At 36.8% G+C, this 22986-nt stretch overlaps 1 protein-coding gene across 1 annotated transcript in view; it reads right to left on the reverse strand.

Annotated features, from left to right (window-relative positions):
- Positions 1-4296: 4296 nt before the first annotated feature.
- The window catches only part of LOC116507338 (xanthine dehydrogenase/oxidase-like), a 55061-nt gene continuing 36371 nt past the window's right edge, over positions 4297-22986 (reverse strand). The window contains exons 22-36 of the mRNA XM_032215409.1: positions 21214-21347; positions 20456-20543; positions 19863-19949; positions 18770-18961; positions 17936-18081; positions 16231-16312; positions 15179-15274; positions 14745-14873; positions 13959-14033; positions 12769-12821; positions 11784-11898; positions 11058-11123; positions 8626-8814; positions 6167-6334; positions 4297-5450 (exon numbers count right to left, since the gene is read on the reverse strand). Of these exons, the coding sequence (XP_032071300.1) occupies positions 5400-5450; positions 6167-6334; positions 8626-8814; positions 11058-11123; positions 11784-11898; positions 12769-12821; positions 13959-14033; positions 14745-14873; positions 15179-15274; positions 16231-16312; positions 17936-18081; positions 18770-18961; positions 19863-19949; positions 20456-20543; positions 21214-21347 (1671 nt within the window). The 3' untranslated portion in view covers positions 4297-5399. The remainder of the gene's footprint in view (positions 5451-6166; positions 6335-8625; positions 8815-11057; positions 11124-11783; positions 11899-12768; positions 12822-13958; positions 14034-14744; positions 14874-15178; positions 15275-16230; positions 16313-17935; positions 18082-18769; positions 18962-19862; positions 19950-20455; positions 20544-21213; positions 21348-22986) is intronic.

Genomic DNA, 22986 nt, shown 5'->3' on the forward strand with positions numbered 1-22986 from the left:
CGCGGAGCACTGCGCTAGTGTGATGTAAGACAACGATGTGCAGATGGAGGGCAAGCTGCTCTGCTCTTCTCCCCTCCTCTGTGCCCCAGAGAAACTTCCAAGGCCACGGGTCCAGAGTCAATAGTGTGCAAAGTGGCTGTAAACGGAGAGGGCAAGGGATAAGGGTCCGGTATTGACAAACAGTAGCTTTCCAGTCTTAAGCCCTCTGAATCCAGAGAGAAGTTAGTGGACTCCGTGCCGGAGAGTAGTTCTTCTCCCTCTCCTAAGGTTGAGCAGGGTCAGGTTAGCCAGGCTAAACCTGGTAGATCAAGATGCTGCAACAAACTGTTAAGTTGGCAGAGGGAATAAAACTAAAACCATGCAGTAAATATTTAAACTGCAATGTTTGCAATCAAGAGAAAAGCAAAGTTACTCCAGCAAACAGACTGAATGATTTTAAAACAAAGGAACCTTTGGAAACTGTTTTTGCTGATATAATTGGACCTAAAAAACCCAGTTTGGGAGGTGCTTGTTATGTTTTGAGTATCATAGATTATTATTCCCGATACGGTTTCTGTTATTTAATGAAAAACAAAACAGAAACATTTCAACATTTCTTTAATTGGCTGAGGTTTGTGGAGGGAAAGATGAAAGCCAAGGTCATTACTTTAGTTACTGACAATGGGATGGAGTTTACCAACTATAAATTCCAAACTATGTTAAGAACAGCTGGAATCGAGCACAAACATTCTGCTCCTTATAGGCCACAACATAACTGGTTTGTAGAACGAAGGGGGCAAACATTACAGGCCATGGCTCGAACTATGATAGCTGATTCAGGTTTGCCGGAAATACTTGGGGTTAAGCTATGATGTGTAGTAACCATGTTTTAGATAATGTGGTGAATACAACATCCGGTGAATTACCATTCACTAGGTGGCATGGCAGAAAACCAAATTTGAATTACCTACATACATTCAGAGCCCCAGCATAGGTGCATATACCATCACAAGTGCGACTGAAAGAGCAGAAAAGAACTCGACAGTTATTTTTCGTAGGTTACGAGGCCAACCATAGATTGTTTAGATTTTGGGAGAAGGGCACAACTAAGTTTTACTGTAGCGCTAGTGCTAAGTTTAGAGAACACATGGGGTGGAATAAATTAGAACCAACTGACGATGTAATTATCGACACCCAGGTAGTCCCCAGTGATGAAATAGTAAAACCAGAAATTAAACAGGAAGTGCAGGTACAGGAGGAACTAGAAGAACGGGAGCAGGTGAAACAGGAGAGTCCACTGGTGAGCCTGAAATACCTAGACTTTCAACCCGTGTAACATGATCACCTGACAGATATCAAGCTACTATAGCATGTCAAGTAGATAAAGTTCCTGCTACGTATCATGAATTAACCCTGTATCCTAAGGAGGAACAGAAAGTTTGGAAAACAGCAATGAAAAAGGAACTAAAATCCTTACAAAAGCAAGAGGTGTATGAAAATGTAAGGTTACCCCCAAGTAAACATGCCATAGGATGTAACTGGATCTACAAGATTAAAACAAGTGTAGGTGGGACTGTTACCCATAAAGCCAGATTGGTAGCACAAGGGTTTGATCAGTCATCCAATGACTATGATGAGATATTTGCACCTAGTCTAAAGGTTACAACATTACGTGCATCATTAGTTTGGGCAGCTAGGCATGGATATGTAGTGAATCATTTAGATGTTGAGACGGCATATCTCCATGCACCATTGCAACATACTGTATATTTAAAGAAGCCTTTAGGGTTAAACACTGGTAATAACACTGATTGCTGGAAGTTTAAAAAGAGTCTTTATGGCTTAAAGCAATCAGGCTATGAATTGAATCAATGCATAGTGAAGGAATTACGTAACTAAGATGGGTTTTAAAGTTGGCATAGCTGATCCATGTTTGTTTAAAAAAGTAAGTGATGGTGTGATTTCATTGTTTCTATTGTTCACTGATGACATAGCATTAATCACTAAAACTGAGCAAGAAGCTACTGAGATTATTACACTGTTGAAAACGAAGTTCAGTATAAAATATCTCGGTGAGATTAGCATTATCTTGGTTTAAAGATAGATAAAACTAGGGGAGGATACAAAATCTCACAAACTGAGAAGATTAACCAGCTACTCAGAACGTTCTGTGTAAACCAGCTAAAACTCTAATGGGTCAGGAGTTTAGCCATGATGATGCAAAAAGCCCTATGTTTGATAAAAGTATTTATCAATCATTAATTGGTAGTTTATCGTAAATGAGTAATTGGTATAGACCCAATATTGCATATAGTGTAAATCAATTAGCCAGGTTTAATGCTGAACCTACTGAAAGGCAATGGCAAGCTGCTAAGAGGATATTAAGATATCTTAAGCAAACAATGCATTACGCATTGTATTTTGAACCTAGAGATGATCTGAACTTAACTGCATATGCAGTTAAGTTAACTGCATAGAGCCGAGGTGGTGCAGTGGTTAAATGCAGCACTGCAGGCTACTGCTAGATCAGCAGTTCAGCGGTTCAAATCTCACCGGCTCAGGGTTGACTCAGCCTTCCATCCTTCCGAGGTGGGTAAAATGAGGACCCGGATTGTTGGGGGCAATATGCTGACTCTCTGTAAACCGCTTAGAGAGGGCTGAAAGTCCTATGAAGCGGTATATAAGTCTACTGCTATTGCTATTGCTATTGCTGATGCAAGTTTTGCTACAGATGTGTTTACACGGAAATCAACATCAGGGTTTGTTGTATTCCTGGGAAAGGCACTAATTGGATGGTGGTCTATTAGACAAAAACATTTTAGTTTATCGACTATGGAGGCTGAGTACTCATGTCTGTCATTATTATGTACAGATGTAGTTTGTTACAAACAACTCCTACTGGATATGGGAATTAATATACAAAAGCCTATAGTTGTTTATGAGGACAATCAAGCAGCAATTCAGATGGCATCCAATCTTGCTGTAAAAACTAGGTCAAAACACACAGATATAAAATATCTGAATGTACGGCAAAGTGTGAATAGTAAATTAGTTTCACTGGAGTATTGTATGTCTGAGGACAACATTGCAGACCACTTTACCAAGGCCCAAGGTAATATAAAGCATAAACGTTGTTGCGAGGAATACGGATTAAGATTGTAAGATTTATATATTGTCCAATCCAAAGGGAAGAATATTAGGAATATAATTCTAACGATTGGGTTGGCAATATATAAATCATGTAACAATGTTGTAACTGTGTCTTTAAATCATACTGTAAAATGTGATTGGTTGCTGTTTTTCTCAATCAACCATAAGAGGGAGCCAGAAGGACTGTTAGCTCTGTCTCTGTTTGTTAGATGCTAGGCTCATCTGATCTGAGTGCCATGAGCTATTGTAAGTTTTTGCAACTGCTAGCAAACTTTGTGTACCAGACTGATTATATGATTACTGGACTATGTTATTTGGATTGTCCCTTAACTGAAAGACATTGATGACTGACTGAATTATCTGTGTATGGCTTGGACTGTTTGATGGACTCTGATACCTCTATTTCCACAAAAGTAAAAACCTATTTAAACTACAGTGTCTCTGTATGCTGGTTGGTGTGTTCTCCAACACAACTCTCACAACGCTTCTCTGAATGCACTCGCTCTCCCAATGGGGAGCTTACATAACAAGGACATTTAATATACAGGATGGTTGTACTATATTGCTCTACTCAGCAACCACTTGTAAAAACAACATATCTGATTACAATTTAGTCATACTTAGAGCACATCCATTGAAATCACTGGGAATTAAATTACATGAAAATAATGTGACTATATTTGGTCCATTCAAGATTTGGATTGCCAGTGCTTATGTACCTATTCACTTTTGAGTGATTCATTTCTTTTGTTAGAAAGCACTAAAATGTGGTATGTTGTTTTTCTATTCTAGGAACGTACATATTGGTTTTATACAATTTTCTTGGTATCAACCAGAATCCACATCCCAAGAGCCCAAGGCAAAGTCAGGATCTTTGAATGACACCATTACCTGGTTTCTGAACATTTGGAAATGAATTTATACTATCTGACATTGATTCTAAAATTTAGGATTCTAAGATCCTAACAGAATGTAAGGAGCTATATAGCACAAAGAGTACAATGGGATTTGATGTGTGAGAACATTTCAGGTATATTACGAATTAATTCATCTTCAGGAAGACGGTCCAGTCAGTTCACCTATATATTTCTCCTCCTGAAATGGAACTAATACGATCAACTTGTACAGGATTCTTCCCATTTCTCTAATATTTTAGGGTTCCTTAAGTTCTTATCTGTAGAAAATATGTTTATTGTACAATGTGTTTCATATTTTTGTAATTTGTTTTAAAATTTATGGATTTGGGACATATTCATCATGAGTACAGAATTCAATAATAATAATCCTAGCCTACACACAAAAGTATCATAGCATAGACTTGATAAAAGGAAAAAAATCAATATCCATGTAGCGGAGTGTTTGGTTAAATAAACACTGCACTCAACAAATACTATAGGTCAAAATATAGGAAGACCCGAATAAGCCTCCACAAATTGTGCTTTTGTGCAATTCCACAATCCTCAATTTAACCTATCCATTTTTTGACAAAATTAAACTGAAGATAATATTCCCTAAATTATGAGAAAAAACAGCTTTCTGTGATATGTCCACATAGAGGTTACTGATATCCTGTATATGTCAATTCAGAAGTAAATCCCCTTGAGTTCAATGGATCATAGATTTTTGGTATTGGATGATTATATGCTTCTTATCTCCTCCCTGGGGTGATTGTCTCACTCTGACTAAGGGTCAGACTAATACTGATTTTACTCTATCAAATTTGAAAGACCAGGAAGCTGAAAACAGAGGCCAAAAGTGCCTCTGTTAACCATTACACTACCTCTCTCATCCTTGGTACACAAAAGAAAAATGAAACAGTGGCCTCTCCCAACTGTCTTCCCATTTTCAGTGATCCATCCAAAAGATTAAGAAGAAATTAGATGTGATGATGATTAATTGGTTGCATCAAATCAGCTAAAGCTGAATTTTGGAGGCTGGATGTCATCATTGCACTTGAAAAGTGAACATATACATAGTGTTTTCCTGATTTTCACTGCAAGCTTAAAGAAACCATTGCAAATTTTCTGTTCATAAAAGAAAAGTCACTTTCTCTCTCTCCCTTCGTTGTATACAACATCTGCAGTAATTTATCAACAATAACATTTTCCTTGCTCAACTGATGCTTCCATAATTACATTATAAAGCTTTCTCAATCAATAAGGCAGACACGGAATACAGTTCTGATTTCAGCTTAGCGGTACTGCTTTGGTTGGTCCTTGGAGAGAAAAATCACTTTGATAAGGGGAGCTAATTTCTAGAGATGTCTTCATTCACACGTTCACAGACCATGGTTTGAAAGTTCCTGGTTTGGCAGGTGGACACTAAAAAGAAAAAAAATGGGATGAGAACAAATTCTAGATGTTTCAATTTTTTGCATTTCCAGGTAGGGCTGAAAATAGGTTCTGCTTGAAGTCCCGAAGTCCTGAATCAATAATACTGGACTTCATGGGTCAAGAGTCATTTTTAAGGATTTTAATTTTGTTTTCTCTTAATAATTTCTGCAGCTATCTTGAATTCAATTCATCAATGGTGAAACTTTTTTTAAAAGGTTGGACTAACAATTGCATAAATTTAGGAATACATTTCTCCAAACATATGCAGCTTTGTTTGCAATTGTAACCAATGTTTAAAGTTTTGCAAATAATTTTGGTAATAAAATATATTGTGGTGCATTATATTCATTAATATCTGTATTTTGATGTTCTTAATGTCCTTGATTGCATTAACAAAGGTCTGAAAGACTCTTATTTTAGAAAAAGTGTACTTTAGTGTATTTAACTAAAAGACTAAGGTTCAAGTCACAAATCTTTGTTCAAATCTTGCTTTTCCCATGAACTTGCAACGAGATCTATTTTGCCATGAAGATTTCAAGATTATACATTTTAAATCCTTGAAAAGCACCATAAAATTGCTAAATGTTGTGATTACCAAGTGCTCAGGAAAGCCTCTGCCAATGGAAAGCTGGGTCCTGGTTTGTGTTGATCTAATGCTTAATGAATTATACTTGCAGAAGAGAATAGTAGATAAACTAACTTACCAATTTGGTGAAGCAATCAACACAAGCATTGCGTATTCTTTCTGGAGTAGCTGGACTATCTAATCTGAATGTTCCTTTCAATCCACATTCTTCCCTTGCAGAGATAATTGCATCTTTGATAGCATAAAATACAGAGGCTGCTAAGAACAACGGAGGTTCACCCACAGCCTGTGGAGATGAAAGAGCAAAAGGCCATGCAATCTTCCATCAAAAAAGTATTCTCAGCATATAATAAGATACACATATCACATATCATGGACTGAGTCACAATTTCACGGGACCACATACTGTGGAATTACTAGGTATGGTAATAGAAAAATGTATCATTTATGCATAATTTGTATGTTGTATTCCCCATTATGCTCTCTTATATGTGTTCTCACCTAGCTTCCCAAGAGCATGAAGTAAACTCCTTGTCCTGACAAAAACTCCTTTTATTCATTTGCTGTGAATTCTGCTCATTCACAATCAGCAACATCTTTCGAGGGAAGATTTACAGTCATAGACCTTATCTGGCTTGGAGAGCTGACAGGCCAATATCTGCAAAACTTGGCAAGGAGTCTCAGAGAGTCACGAACCAATTAAGCAAACTAATTGTCTCCTGCAAATTCCACTTCCCTTTCGCTTCTCTTTTATTACCTCTGGGAGGGACCATTCATCATCTACCTGTGGCCTTACTCCCAACTCGACCCCTGTTCTTTAGCTGTTCCCCTTCATCTGTCAACTCTGTGCATGCACACACTGGGAACAGGCACCAGCTGTTCATCTGCCTCACTGATGTCTGACTCTGAAGGCAGCTGTTAAGTAGCATATGGCTCTGGCCCCCTTCTGTCTCCGACACAGAACTCTCATCAGAGCCTTTCCCAGACTCCAGGACTGGCCCATATTCCTCCCCAACCTCCTCACTATTCAAATCTGCTGCCAACTTAGCTGGCCATTGGTGGGCTACAACAATATGACATCATCATCTAACTTGTGGATATATTCTTTTTATAGTCAACTAATAAGCACAATCTAGTAGTGTGGATTTGGTGAAGAAAATGGTATTGAAGGAGTAGGACTCAAGGCAGCACTTCCTTCTTTCGATTCTTTTCCTTTCACCCAGGGTTTAGTGCTGAACATTAGTCCTGTTCAAGTTTTTGTTCATGTCGTAAGAAGAGTCATGTGAGAATAAATAATCATCAATTCATTCCCCTCCCATGACAATGCTATAGTCTGAATCTAATGTCTTCCATCCATATGTTATACTGTATATATTGGGAGGTATGTGTCTGAAGAAGAAAGTCTGCTTTACACATATAGACTCATATTCTGATTATTCATGGAGCTACATTTCCTGGGAACATAGACTACTATAGCAAATTCTCTGCTTTCAAGATTTTTTTCACAACACATAATGAATCAACACAATCGAATAACTGCAATATGATGGAGGGGAAAATGAGTCCACTTTCACTTTTACAGACTCCCAATTGTGTAGGAAGAAGACAGATATATCTATCTGTTAGGGAATAACACTGTGTACCTCCAGGACCAATAAGCAGTGACATTTTTGATCTTGTTTAATTCAGGGTGTCAAACTCGCATCATCACATCATCGTCATGTGACGTATCACTTATGATTAGTGACCCTTCACTAAACCAGGGTGAGCGTGGCCAGTGTGTGATACATCCAGCCTGCAAGCCACAAGTTTGACACCCCTGGTTTAATTAGAAAAATTAGATTTGTAAAACACATTAGGCTAAGCTAAGCTCAAATGGAATTGTATGTGATTCAGCATGTTATTTGACCCTGATCATATTGAGCCATAGTATTGTTTAGCTGCTGTTTACAGTATTGTGTTAAGCTGCATTTAGGATTTAAAGTGGTCTGTGCATTCAGCCAAAGAGTACTTAATTAGCGGAGAAACATTTACTATATACTAAAGTTTCTACAGCCAGTAACCCAAGTAAACAAAATGAGCAATTCCAGATCATCCTACAGTAAGGTCATTAAAATGTTTTAAAGTAAGGCAGTATAATATAGAAGAGATAAATAGAGTTGTTAAAACATAATATTTATATTCCTCAGTGTAATAGTACAAAAATCATTATGCTCTGATGCTCCAGCTAATAAGTTCTGACTTAGCTTTGACCTGTCCTATAAATACTAGACTGTTTTAGAATGGTGGATGGAAAGAAAAAATAAGTGGGGGGGGGAATTATAAAAGGAAAGGGAGAAAAAAGATATTCTTCAAAAGAACATAGAATTAATCCAATGGTATTCATTACCTAAAGTATATTTGATTGTATTCTGGTTACTTACTGAAACAATCAAAACAAGATCCCATGTTGCTAATTGTTATGAAATATCTGGAGTACAGGAGATATGAGAACAGTGTTCTGCCTTGCATATATGCTTAATAAATTAACATGTTAATTAACAAATGGAGAAATGTATTTCCCAATGAGATATTTACCTTAGATGAATAAATGGCTTTGCTGTTTGGACAATCCCGGAGAAGAGAAACATGGAACTCTGATGGAATGTCACCAAATGCAGGGATCTTGTACATTCCAGGCCCTCGTGTATACAAGTTGCCTTCAGGGGAATAGCGTAGCTCCTCCATGGTAAACAGCCCAATTCCTTGGACAAATGCTCCTTCAATCTAAAAATAAATAAATCAAGTCCAAATTTGTTTTTTCTTCCTTTCTTTTCCCCATCTTTTTGGTAACAATTAAAATATCAAATGCGTTTAGAGATTTAACACCCAAATATTGCACAGGTTTCTGCAGACATGCTTAGGCCAGCTTCCTAAATGCTTAATTATGACTGCAATCCCAGTCCCATTTTGGAAATAAGCCCCACTGGGTTCATTAAGACTGTGTGTAAACCTTATCATCAAATTAAGAAAACTGCTCAGTTCGAAGATTTCAGAGCCAGACTGCAATTATTTAGCAATTAAGAAAAACATTGTTTGCAGACAATTATATAAATCGCATTACATGATCGTTGCTTAAATGAGTGGCAAAGCAACGATTAAAATTATAATGAATATATTGCTTTACCATCTGTTGTAAGCCATGGTTTAAAATGTATGCTTGCTAATGCATTTGGACATTATACTGAATTGCATTAGCAATAAAAGCCAAATATCGGTGGTTCTCTGTTCAGGTATGGCCATGAAAGGAAGATCCAATTGGTCTCGTTCAGATGGTGAATCTGAAGTGCTTTTTCAGTAAGGTATTCAGATAACCCCCTCCCCTCTTCTTTGGGCCCTTTATTATGGTAAAATTGGCCTCTGTCCAGGTATCTAAATGCTCCAAGGAAGTCTGTTTTGTTGGAAGCTTTTGCACATGCAAAGTAAATGTTTGCAAGATCCTGACTCAAACACATTTTGTCTTACAGGCATATACATTTATCCTACAGACATTAACAATGAACGTGTGACTATTACAAGGAAACTTGTTATTTGAGTAAGATTAGCAGAAAAGATGATTTATTAGATGACATGCATGGGGAATTATTCAATTCAAGTGACACCTGAATGGGGCTTGTTTCCAAACTTCAAAATGTAGCTATTTTGAGTAATTCTATTGTAGTTATTTAGAAAACTGTCAGGTTTCCTAAATTTTGAACGTGGCTTGTTTGCCAAAATCATAGATAATATGCATCAATACCTGTCATACCTTGTAGAGACAGGTGAAGTTCATGAGGAGCCAGAGGCTCATGCTAAGACCTTGCTAATATTAGACCCAAAAATGGTTTATGTCATAGTGTAGATGAAAAGAAGCAATGATAATGAGTAGTTAAGAAGAAGAAACATAAATGTAAAAGTCCTTGTGAACAATGCTTATCTATAAGAAAAACATTTGCAGGTGAGGTTTGGAGTGTACCCAATATAATAAATGTAACCAAGTTAAGTGTTAATCAGTACCAGTTTTAATATTACCATATATTGAAGATTTGCCAGCTCAAGTGTTAGCTTCAACTAGATTATATGTCTAAAGCAGTGATCCCTAACCTTTCCATTGTAGTGAACCAGGGAGGGAGGTGAGATGGATTGCTTCCATGTGAGCAGCAGGCATGCGCACCCACCACTCTTGAGCAAACAGAACTTTACACATGAGCGAGTGTGAGCGCCTCTAAGTTATGAAAGTGAAGCTGTGTGTGTGTTTGCATGCTCAATACCCCCCCCCCCGAACCTGCACAGCCCCATTCCAAAAGGGATGAAGCCCAGTAATGGGCCACAGCCAGGGGGTGGAGGACCCCCTGGCTGTTATGTCAGAATAATTGGTTTGCGGCATGATATGGTGGCGCAGTGGTTAGGGTGCAGTACTGCAGGCCACTTCAGCTGACTCTTATCTGCAGTTCAGCAGTTCTAATCTCACCGGCTCAAGGTTGACTCAGCCTTCCATCCTTCTGAGGTGGGTGAAATGAGGACCCAGACTGTGGGGGCGATATGCTGACTCTGTAAACCACTTAGAGAGGGCTGAAAGCCCTATGAAGCGGTATATAAGTCTAACTGCTAACTGCTATTGCTATATTTGGTTGGTAGTACAGGAAGCCTCATAGTTGGCTACATATCTGAATTCAGTAATTTAGGTGAATTGCAACACAGGTTAAAATAGAAAGTTCAGTTTCTCCAAAACATGTGAGCATTTTCTGAAATGAATCTACACTGTAATGAACAAACCATTTTCCTTTTTCCAGCTGGCATAAAGATATGCATCATGTGCAAAACACTTGAAGGCTAACACAAACTGATAACAAATTAGCAGTTAACAGTTTCCTGTGTTAAAAGAGTTCATAGTACTGCTGCCTTTTGTTGATTATTAACCAATGTAATCTGTCTGTTTGTATACACATTTATTTTAGCTTCACAGAGTACAGACAACTTGCACTGCTTACCTGCCCTATATCTATAGCTGGATTCAGGCTGGTACCAACATCCATCACAATATCAGTGCGAAGATTCTAAATATTGAAACAAGTAAAGTCTGAGTAACCACAAGGCTAATCACATACTATTAGCTAGATATGCATATCCTTTGACTTGATGTTTTTTATTTGTTTGTTCCATGAAAGAACAAAGTTTTCATCTGAGCTGGATCTAATCAGGTCAAAATTCAGCATAGATGTTGATGTTGACAAGATAACTCTTAGTGTGACTTTAAGATCCCAATCTCAATGCAGTGCAGTGTAATGCAACACAATACGATGATTTAAAAAGTTATCCTGATTATAGAATTCATTGCTGAGAGATGCAGCCCTTTGGAGTTAAATGTCAGGATGGCCTTCACATTTGTAGAAATTCATCATCACTCCGAAATTAATGATTAAAACAAAATTAAAGAAATAGATTGTAAAGTTCCACTACAAATTTGGAAATGTTTTTACCAATTTCACATCCAGATGAATCCACCAAAAGCAAAATATTCCAAGTGATTTTTAAAAACAACAACTATCTAACCCTAGTTTTTAAAAAAATAAGCACAGAGCAAAAGATTTACTAAAGTTCACACAATCTAAAGACAAAAATAACTTATCCATTAAATTTATTCCTAATTATTGTAGAATGTCACTCCATACATCAAAATGAAGAAGTGCTTTTAGCTGGTTAGTAAGCCTGCTTACCTTATGGTCACCGATCAGACAATCTATCTCAACCTCAGAACAAGAAACACCATAGGAGAAATAATGGAAAGGCTTTCCTTCATTCTTTGAGAAATCATACCCAGTATTAGGAATTCTTAACAGAAAGGGAACAAAAGGAGGAAAATATAAAATCATCAGAGAGATTATAAGGTACCAAAGGCAATGTATGAATCAATGTATGGACGTAGTCAATGCAAGGTTGGTTTGCAAGAATAAAAAAAGATGGAGAAATATAGCGAACAGCTGGGAGTAAACTAGATTGTCTACATTTCATTTTCTTTTGCTCATGATAGCTTTGATCTCTTTGGCCTACAATTTCTTCTTATTGATATTATTTACACTGTTGCTTACCCCAAAAGAAAAGAGCATTAAGGATGTGTTTGTATGCATGTACAGATTTTATTATTATTGCAGGAAAATCACTAATTGTGATTTAGTCCAATGTTGTTATGTCAGAATATCTGAAAAATTACTAGACTAAACCAATACAGGTGGACCCTGAAGATCCAATCATTATACTTATTCATCAATATTATCAAGGAAGATGTTTGCACTTCCAACCTGATCCCCAAACTCTGGAGGTCACATTGAGGGCCGGCATTGTTTCAGTTATTCCATGAAATAAGCCGCACTTATTCCATTTCTTTGTTACAGCATTCTTCCTCCTCTCTCTCTGGCTCTCAGCCACAAAAACATTTAGCTGTTCTCTCTAATTCTTATGTATTATTTAGAGCATGCAAATATTGTGACTCAAGTCAAGACTGCAGCTTTGGATTTCAAGAACAAGTGGAGTTAACAAGCTTATTATGTTAGTAGAATGCGGATAAGAGACAACTCTGTCTCATCTTCTTTATTATAAGCCATTTTATAAAATTAACTACCTAAATCCCCAACATCAGAAATAATACCCAAATGCCAAACTTTATGACATTCTGCAGATCTTCTCTCTGATAGTTTCACTCACCTATAAAATCCTGTAGCTGATAAACTCACACAATCAAAATAGGCTGCTAACACCTAGTGAAAAAAGCATATAAAATCGTGTTAAGCTTTTCTCAAACTGGAATAGCTGTAATATCCTGGGGAGAATGGAAGTGTTTCATTGAGTAACACAAGTATTCATAAGCAAAACATTATGAACAAAAACTTTAAAAAAAACTTCTTCTCTAGTAAAGTTCAACTTTAAAAAACATAACAGACCTTTGCCCAAGATCAGCATAGAGCAAAGAGTGCTCTACGTGAAAGTGAATCTGATATTCTGAGGGTTGTACACAATTATCCTCCAGTTATTGCTCATCTCCAATTCCAAATAGCTGCAGTGAATGTGGGAAAATGCTGGGAACTATAATTCAACAGCATCTGATTTCTTTTTACCTAGAAGGGTGTCCCACAGAACTAAATGCAATTTCCTTCTGAATAGAAATGTACAGGAGTGCATTGCTAAATATTAAAGTGGGTTTTAATTGTGCTTTTATAGCTGCCAACTCAAAGCCATGGGCAACATTATTCTGCATTGATATTTTTACATGCTTTTAGACCAAATAGATGGCAACATCAGACTAACCATGGTTGATATAAAATCTAAGTTGCATTGTCTTTTATCAACACATGGATAGGGGACCATTTGTAAAGTCCAGAGTTATAGGCTAGCTGGGGGGATTTATTTATTTATTTTTAAATTTTGTTTGCCACCCATATCACTGCAATTGAAAAGTGGTGGGGAAACTGTTTCCATATCACATCAAGGAATCTGCATGGATGTATCATCAGGAATCAAGCCTGGTTAGAAGGCAACCTTACCATGCTGTAACAGGTAGAAATACAGGACAAGACACTTTTATCATCAGCATTCCTTGAATAGGGCACATCTTGTATAGACCACAATGACATGAGTTATCAGCATAAGAGCTAGAAAATTGTAGTAGTTGCCTCCCACAAAATTGTACTCATCTGGAAAAAGCCCCAGATTGGGGAAGGCTGCCAAATTACATTAATACAGAATCAAGATGAGATATGACAACAATACAATGCTATAGGTAGCAATTAAGAGAAAGCTGCTCAGAATGAATGAAAAGAATATATTAGCTAGCACACAGTATACAGGTAGAACATTTATTTTATTTAAACTTCAACTTGCACTCAATAAAAACATACCCAATCTTTCCATGATCCTTTTGGGTTAGCACATCTGAATGGCTCCAATCGTTCTAAGATGGTCTTGCAAGCATTCTAAGAAATAATCAGAATCAAAGAAAAATTTGTTACAAATATAATCTCTATTGTGCCTGCAGATTGCAATTATGTCTACATAGCTTTATTTGTCTGAAAATGCCCTCAAAGGAAGAATAATGTAATGATCTAATTTATATTTAAAATTGCCAAGTCAGGTACTTTTAAAGCAGCAAGTACACATATACTTAAAACAAAATTAGAATGCTCATTTTTACAGTGCAAACTAAATAAATTGTTTCTTGAACTCGCAAGCCAGACTAACAGCAACAGTCAACTTTTCTAACTTTTATGGGACTGTACATCATAGATATGATCTCAGAATTGCAAACTTTGGCCATGGAAGCTAAAAAGTAGAATTTGATCCAACACATCTGGAGGATAATATGTTGTGGAAAGATACCACAGAGATACCTAAGAGTCATCTATTATTGTATCTTTGTTTATCTCAAATTAAACATCAGTTAAAGCTTAATGGCCAGATATTATCAATCCAAATGTTGCTATTTTGATCAGCAATAGAATTACAGGGTCTAAGACACCAACATATAGATAATGGCACTCCATCACTTATTTAACAATTTTCTTTTATATTAAACTTGTATTAATGTACCACCTTTTGGGGATGGGGGAAATGCAGCCAAGTCATTTGGAATAATGCCCTGCTACAAATTGATAGTTACAAAATTGTGTATAAGCAATATCCCTTACAGAAACAGCCATCCCATTGATATCAGCACTGACAGAAGCAGCTGTTGGTGATGTATTTGGCACCGTATTGGTGCTTGTCTCACTTATATGGATGTTAGAGGTAGGGATTCCCAGAGTCTTGCTGGCAACCTACAAAGAGAGGTTCATTATTAAATGTTAGACTGGCCACAACCCAAAGAAACTGAACTTTATAAAAAGCTATTTCTTTCTTTTCTTAAAAATAAAAGCAAGGCACTCTGGCTCCCATCAGATATCAAATATAAGTTATAACACAGCAAGGGAAATAAAGGGGGTGGAATCTAGATTTTAATAGGTATTTACATGTCACGATATTTGCAGGATTTCAGAAGCTGTTATTATAAATAGATGTAGCTGAACAAATGATGTATAGATTAAAATAGCACAGAGCTTTTATAAACATATTCCTAATTTACCTGAATCATCTTGGTGTGCAGACCTTGACCCATCTCAGTCCCACCATGTGTGACCAACACTGAACCATCCGTGTAAACATGCACCAATGCACCAGCCTATCACAAAAATTAGAGAAATGAACTGTTAAGATCTACTTGAAATACTATTGTCTCTAGGCACATTTTTAACTATAGGCTTCCTCCTTTCATATGCTTTCATTAGGAATCAATCTAACTGATACCAAATTACTAACATTAGAAGCTCCATGGAATTTAATCATATGTAGCACATCCAATATTCAACTCTACCTTCATCCAGACCATATAAACATATGTAGAAGAAGCATAGATACAAAAAAGACATAGAACCATATTTTATTTATAGAGCATCAGGGCTGAAACCTATGTGAAATTTAATCTATAGGTTGCACTCATGAATAACTAGGCACCTGATTATTGAACTTGGACCACAATGTATAGCGAGATGGGACTATATAAATAAAGAATGTATTAATGCAGCCGGGTTACTGACAAAAGGTGTTTCATATTCAACTAAAGCTAAAGAAAAGGTTTTTTACACAAATAAACATGCTATTAGTTTATGATTTATGAGCAGACAAAGTGGCCAGTTCCTTTAGCTAGTAGATATAGCAGCAGAAGGCTGGGCAGGGAACAGCAGCAAAGTATTGGCAGACAGAAGTGTGAATATCATGCCTCTAGTCTGCTGCTTTCAGGTATGATGGAACATGCTGTCTTTACATTAGTGCTGACTTAGTGCCATCTGAGACAGGTAGCAGTATCTTTTGCTTCAACCAGAAAACTAAATGTTTTGGTCCAGCACTTTGGAAAATGAGCTCATAAAGATAGTTGCTGCCCTCAGCTGACATCCAGTCATTTTGAAGTTCAGATATAATCTGTTCTAATATAACTATATACATTTGGTGCAATCTCTATTAAAAAAACTATTTCAAAAGTTTGCAAATATATGAAGTATGGGAATTCTATTTTTATATGACGAAGCCCACCAGCGGCCCATAGGCTGTCTCAGTAAAAAATATAAGATGCTTGCCAACCTGATTCAAAAAAGGAACGGTGAAGCTGATCCCAAACTTGGTAGGAATAATGGCTATGCCCCTCTTCTTCCAGCGATTCTGCCTGGGAAAACAAGAGTATCAAATTGGCATGCCTTCCCAAACGCATTCTCCCTAAGCAAGGCATTATTTTCCAAGATTGTATGCAAACCAAATCTAGCATCCAGTCAGTAAATTTTATAAATAAGAAACATGATTGCCGATGGCAGCCTTGTAATACTGAATATAATGTTCAAAAGGATTCATCTAAAGTTTAAACCTGACAGTATACAAATCTAAATATATAAATTTATACCACATTTATACCACAGGGTGTTTTCCCCCTTTTTTTCCTTTGCATTTGAACTTGATTTATTTTTCTTTTTATCTTTGAAGTTTTGAAAGCTTTTGTCAGCATTTCATAGGGAACTGGAGTAATAAACCAATGCAGCGTATCTCATTTGATATATGATATTTTATTTTAAGCCCACAGTAGGTGTGATTCACTAATGATCAAACTCATAAAAGCTAGCTGCTTGAGGGAAAGAATAATTTGTACTCTATTTAGTCCTAAATACAAGACAAAATTCAAGGGGATCTAGCACTAGTAATACAAGAAATTCTCTACAGTAGTTGTACATTGCTTTCTTAGTGCCAGTTTGCTAGCCTTCTGAATCCTCCCTCTTCAGTCTCCACCTACTGGTCATAAGAATCCATATGAATCCAGCTTTATCCTTTAAACAATAAAAATGATTGAAAAAACAGTTTTCTCTAGGAATCACATTAACAGTGTGAGTAGAGAAATATATCCATTGGCAAGTTGCAGGTAATAAGGTCTAGGAGTGAGCTTGCAGGCCTCACTGGACCAAGGTTTTAAACTAACATAATTGCAAAATGTACCAGACATATTTCTAATGTCCTGACTTGTGTGCTGCTTTTTCTGCAAAGTGTGTAATTGTGTGTATATATTTAGAGCAGAAAGAATGAGATGGTGGGAAATGAGTAAGTGAAAGTAACAAATAGCTGAGAGCTTCAAATGTACACAGGTGTTTGCAGAGAGTGACAGTCAGTAAGAATGTAAGAAAGTACAAGGAGGTGAAATTATGGAATGTGTAGGTCAGTAAAAAAGAAGGTTTAAGAAACGTGGCTTGAGATGAGAATGGTGTCCTTTGCCAAATAGCAGTCCTTGTAGGACTTGCTGTCTGTCATTGGAACCCATTGCAATGGTTTAATAATGTAAGGTTTGTGCAATTTGTGCAATTGCATTGCTATGTTGGCTATTCATGTTCCAAATTGCTCATGAAACAATAAACCTCTTATCTTAAAGTAAGATTTATTGCTTGTGGCTTCCCTTTGTTTTGTATCGGAATATTTTTATGACATCAGCTACTCCAGTCTGTTTATAGCAGTTAATGAAAGGGGTGTCTTTGTGGTATGATATATCAATATATATTTTTCTGAATGGCTCAATCTAATGCAATATGATAATGCAGTATATTGTGCTCCTCCATATTTTTGTTCCGAATTACAACTTTGACAGAGATCCACGCATTTTTCCGCCAAACCCACTCATTTCAATTAGCAGATAATTTATTTCAGATAACTGGGTATAATGTTGCTACATAGCAACCTTCAGAATGAAAATAATCCATAACAGATAATTCCAACATTCAGTAAAATCAGAAATTGTAAAAAATAAGATACTCACTCGTTGAACTCCTTAATGTCTTTTCTTCTGGAATCATAGTTTGATTTTCTAAAGCATTCTTCCCAACATCTTTTCAAGGTGAACCCCTCAAGTTTTTGATCGAAATGAGTTAAATCACCTTCATTATACAGATTGATTTTTCGGACCTTTTCAGAACAAAACAGAAACAGACAGACTTCAGTTCTGAAATAACTGGGATTTTTTAAACAAGCAGAGCTTTAGCAACATATTGAACTCTAATCAGAAACTAATCCTTGTCTTGAGCAAAACACGTCCATCACCCCATCAATATTCAGTAGAATAAAGTAATGGGACACATAATTGCTATGATGCCTAATAAGATTTTTACATCCATCTAATGAAACAATCCAATTATCAGCATCAGTGATGAAATTGCATTCAGTGGAACTACATGAATGTATGCCTTGAAAGGCAGGTGAAAATAATGCTAACCAAGTTATAATAGATAGAAGATAAGGAGATGGTGTCTACAGAATGCCTGAGATCTAGCCTCAGTCCAGGAACACTGGAAAGATCTGGAGAGAAAACAAAGGTTTGGAATTCAAAAAGAGGAACATCAAGGAGAGATGCAGCACCAGCCTTTCACCAGACTTGCAGTTTCCAAAAAGGAATGCTGGTGATATAGACAAGGAGGAAATGATATCCAATTTGTTCCTTTTTTTTTCAGGCCAAAAGGAAGTACCAACTCCAAGAAAGAAATTATGGGCCACTGTTTTTACATAAAAGGGAACTGTGAAAGTTCTGATAAGTACAAGTGATTAGGAGAGTATTATAACTTGCTTTCTGCAAAATTATATCTCGGTGAGCACATACCTCTTCTGCTGGCAGCCCACACTCCAAGGCTATGTCATTAATCCAGCACTCAGCAACCATCATTCCCTGGGGACCCCCAAATCCACGGAAGGCTGTGTTGGAGGCCAGATTTGTTTTACAGACTACACCGATACCTCTGATATTTGGGATGTTGTAGGAATTGTCCAAGTGAAGCACAGCTCTGTCCATAACCTTGGGGAATCAATTTAAACAAATTAATAAATTACATGTGGGGTTTGTTTGTTTGCTTGTTTTGCTTGCTGTTATTCCTGCATAAATAATTATAAACTGAATATTTTCTGCATACTATACATAAAATGGTAGAAAATGTATGGTATTATGTAGGCAAAAAAAAGCATCAAAGTTAAATCAAACTTATTATTTCATCATAACTTTATTGGTGAGCCTTTATTAAACACAAGCACTCTCTTCACTTTTGAATCTCAAATTCTTTTTGAGGTTTGCATCAGTTGGTATTCAGCAGGTTCTGATCAGTTCTGAAGAACCAGTAGCGGAAAATTTGAATATTTCGGAGAACCAGTAAATACCATCTCTGCCTGGCCCCACCCCCATCTATTATCTGCTTCCCGGGGCCCAGCTGATCAGGAGGAAATGGGGATTTTGCAGTAACCTTCCCCTGGAGTAGGGTGGGAATAGAGATTTCATAGTATCCTTCCCACCAAGCCACGCCCACCAAGCCATGCCCACAGAACCAGTAGTAAAAACATTTGAATTCCACCACTGGTTTGCATCACAAGCAGCCTAGCCTAGATTCCCAAAATCTACATGGATTCCTGATATCACTGATTGCTGGAAGCCTAACACACCTGAATAATATTCAGCTTTTCTCGATATGTTGCATCAGACCCAATTTAGGGATCAAGACATCTCAACATCTGACTTTCTCATTGGTATCATTATGCCCTTGTCTGCATTATATAGTTATCATTGTGGCCATTCTAATCTAAGCTATCCTTGCTATTTCCCTATTCTACCAGAAAACTAGAATTCCATCGAATTCAAAAACTTGTTCATTCCTACAAACCCTGAAGTTGGTTCAAATGAATCAGAGTAGACAGTGATTTCCACTTACCCCATGAGAAAGATCAATAGAATTTCCTCCATTGCTGTAATATGACACATCTAGGCTGGTAATCCTTCCATTTTTCTTAAAGCCAACCTGGGAAAAGTAGGTTGTAGAATTCAATTATTCCAGTCACAGATATTCTGATATTCATTTAACTTAGCCATTTTGTTTTGAAGGAGAGGTTTTCATGGAAGCTACTATTAGAGGACTATTTTTACACAAAAAAGACCATTTCTAGCTAACTGTCTAATGATCAAGGCACAAGGCTAGAGATTCGGATACCACAAGTTCTAGTCCTGCCTTAGGTGTGAAAGCTAGCTTTATGACTTTGAGCCAGTTGCTCTCTCACACAAAGTTATTGTGTAGGAAAAATGGGAGGAGAGCATACTAGGTATGCATTTTTCTATAAATATAAAAAGAGGGATAAAAAATCAATAAATAAAATAAAACATACATTTAGAATGAGATATATATTCATCCGTCTTATATTATATTACTTGCTCCTGAATGTGGACTGAACAGTGCACAGTTTCACTCATCATGAGTGTTTCACTCATCACAATGTAATCTTTTTAATACTCATATTAATATATCTTTACCTTATACCGTGACCAAAATGGGTGTCTTCCACCAGAAATCAACATATCTTCATCTCGATCAAGCATGCATCTTACTGGGCAACCAGTCCTGTAGAATTAGGCTAGAATGAACCTACTGCAAAGGTGTCACGGTAACAATTTATATTAGAAAATAACACGGGAGGCTCTTTTCTCAGTGGTTTCATTTGTGAATAAACCTTTTTTATTCTGACATTCCCTTAGCCATAGAGCACACATAGAGCCCCCCCCCCCAGGCTACTACAAGTCCCACCCATATTTTCTAAAAGCACATTAAGTATAAAAAAAAAACCAGAGAAAAAGAGAGAGTTCTAAAGATGTACGAAATCATCATATAATTGAAAAGACCAGGAAGGGGGGAAAAAATAAAGTCTTTTTTCCAGATCTGGCATTGAAAAAGATGTTCTTTTGGTATTGAAAAAGATGTTCTTTTAGATTTATGAATCTAATTTTAAAAGGCACCAAACAGTATAATATACAGTAATAAAAATCTACAAATTGGCAATGAAAGAAAGTCTCTCCAGCATGATGTTGAAGGTGGCAGCCGTTTCCAATTTATAACAGAATTTTGCATTTCTATGTGACAAATAGAGGAGAGCAATTACCCTGGGAAAGGACATATAGTGGTTTCTGGAGCACAAATAAATCTATTTTCTTGATTCTCCATATGAAAGAGAAACTGTAACTTCACATTACTACCTGAAGTAACCATACTGAGGGGGCCATTCATTAGAACTTACTTAGCAGCAGCAACTGCAACAACTGTAGACAAGATAATGCTTCTGGATTCTTTCCCTCCAAATCCTCCTCCCATTCTCTTCACCCGAACCAGAATTCGATTAGCGGGAACTCCTAAAGCGTTAGCAACATGATCCTAAAATAATAATTTAAAATAATTCAACCATGTATTAGCCTACATTGAAATGGTTCTCTTTCTGGAAAGAGAAAGAGAGAAAGTAAGCTGAATAACTCCATTCCCAGCATAGAGGTAGCCTATACATATTCGCAAGCAGGGAGAAATATTGAATTCAGTGAGATTTCTTATCAATAGCCTGCATAGATTTATGTTTCCTGGGGTCAGATTTTTCAGTTTCTTTAAGGGAGAGTGTGAATTCCTGCATGCAGATGTTAGAAGAGAGTTTGTGTATAAGAAAGTATTTTATATGCATAGATGCAGATAAATGCAAATACATATACAATGTAGTGACATTCAGATTATAAAGTATCCAGGATTGGTTTCAGTTGCAGCAGTCAATCTTTGCTGATAAAATAGAAATGTGCAGGACTATTCAAGACTTTTGTTTGGGTTTAGAATCTTTTTCCTATCTAATCTTTTTTTTTTAATGTGTTAAATCAGAATCATTTTCCTTTCAAGTAAAGAAAAAAATGACTTCATGCTATGGTAATTTACTAATAATTCCACACGTAAGTTTAGCAACTTATGAGAGTTCTATAGCTGAGCAAATGAGGAGCATCAAGGAATATCAGAAACTCAAACTGAGTTTCTTGGTTCTCAGATGCCAAAGATTGCCTGCATGTCCTTAGCAATGTGCTTTGCCTTGTGTACAGTTAAACTAATCTGCTTTGTCATCTTTGAAGAATGTGATTTCTGCAAATGTACAAAAACCATACTGGGTTTTTTGACGTATGAAGCATCATTCTTACTGATGGTGGATGTCTTCTCTTAAAGTTTCAGTAAAGAAAAGCATCTCTTCAACATCATGCATAGCATTATGACATAAACTATTTGTACCAGAAGTGGGTTCCTACCAGTTCGCACCTATTCGGTAGAACCAGTTCGTCAAATCTGTCGAACCGGTTAGAAGAGGTTCCACCAGTAGACCTGGAAAGCAGGCCACACCTACACAAGAGGTTCCAAAAATTTTGAAACCCACCACTAGTCCTTGGATATGATTATTCTACACTATCATGCTCATATTTATAAAACTCAGTGCCTCTGTGAAATGTAAGGATGACTACTGCGTTTGTGGTGCAATCAGAACATTGCATGTGTTGAAGTTGTTTTAATGCAAACCAAAGATGCCTTTTAAAAAACAAGTTTACATCATATTCTTATGAATGCCAGTGCTGTGTGTGAGGTAATTTAAGGTGGTTCTGACAAGTGTTGGCATCTTCATATCTGGTCACATGGGTGGCAAGCCACTCCCATCCGGTCACATGGGTGGCAAGCCACTCCCACAAAGGAGACCACACCCACAGAGTAGGTTTGAACAATTTTTGAAACCCACCACTGATTGTACACAAAATTGACAGAAATAACAGATTATTAAAATTGAAGAATAAAACAGGACTAATTAGACAGGGGGACAAAAGGTTATCATGAACCAGACTAGTCCGGACAGGAATGGAGAATGTAACAATTTCCTTCCTTATTGCACTCTAGAGGAAAATATCTCCTCAACTCTTAATTAACATCCCTATTCAAATAATAATAAAAATAACAATAATAAATCATGCTTGCTGTATCAAGAGATGCCAGAGTCAAGGAAAAA

The sequence above is a fragment of the Thamnophis elegans genome, chromosome 4 (assembly GCF_009769535.1).
Source record: "Thamnophis elegans isolate rThaEle1 chromosome 4, rThaEle1.pri, whole genome shotgun sequence".
NCBI lineage: Eukaryota > Metazoa > Chordata > Lepidosauria > Squamata > Colubridae > Thamnophis > Thamnophis elegans.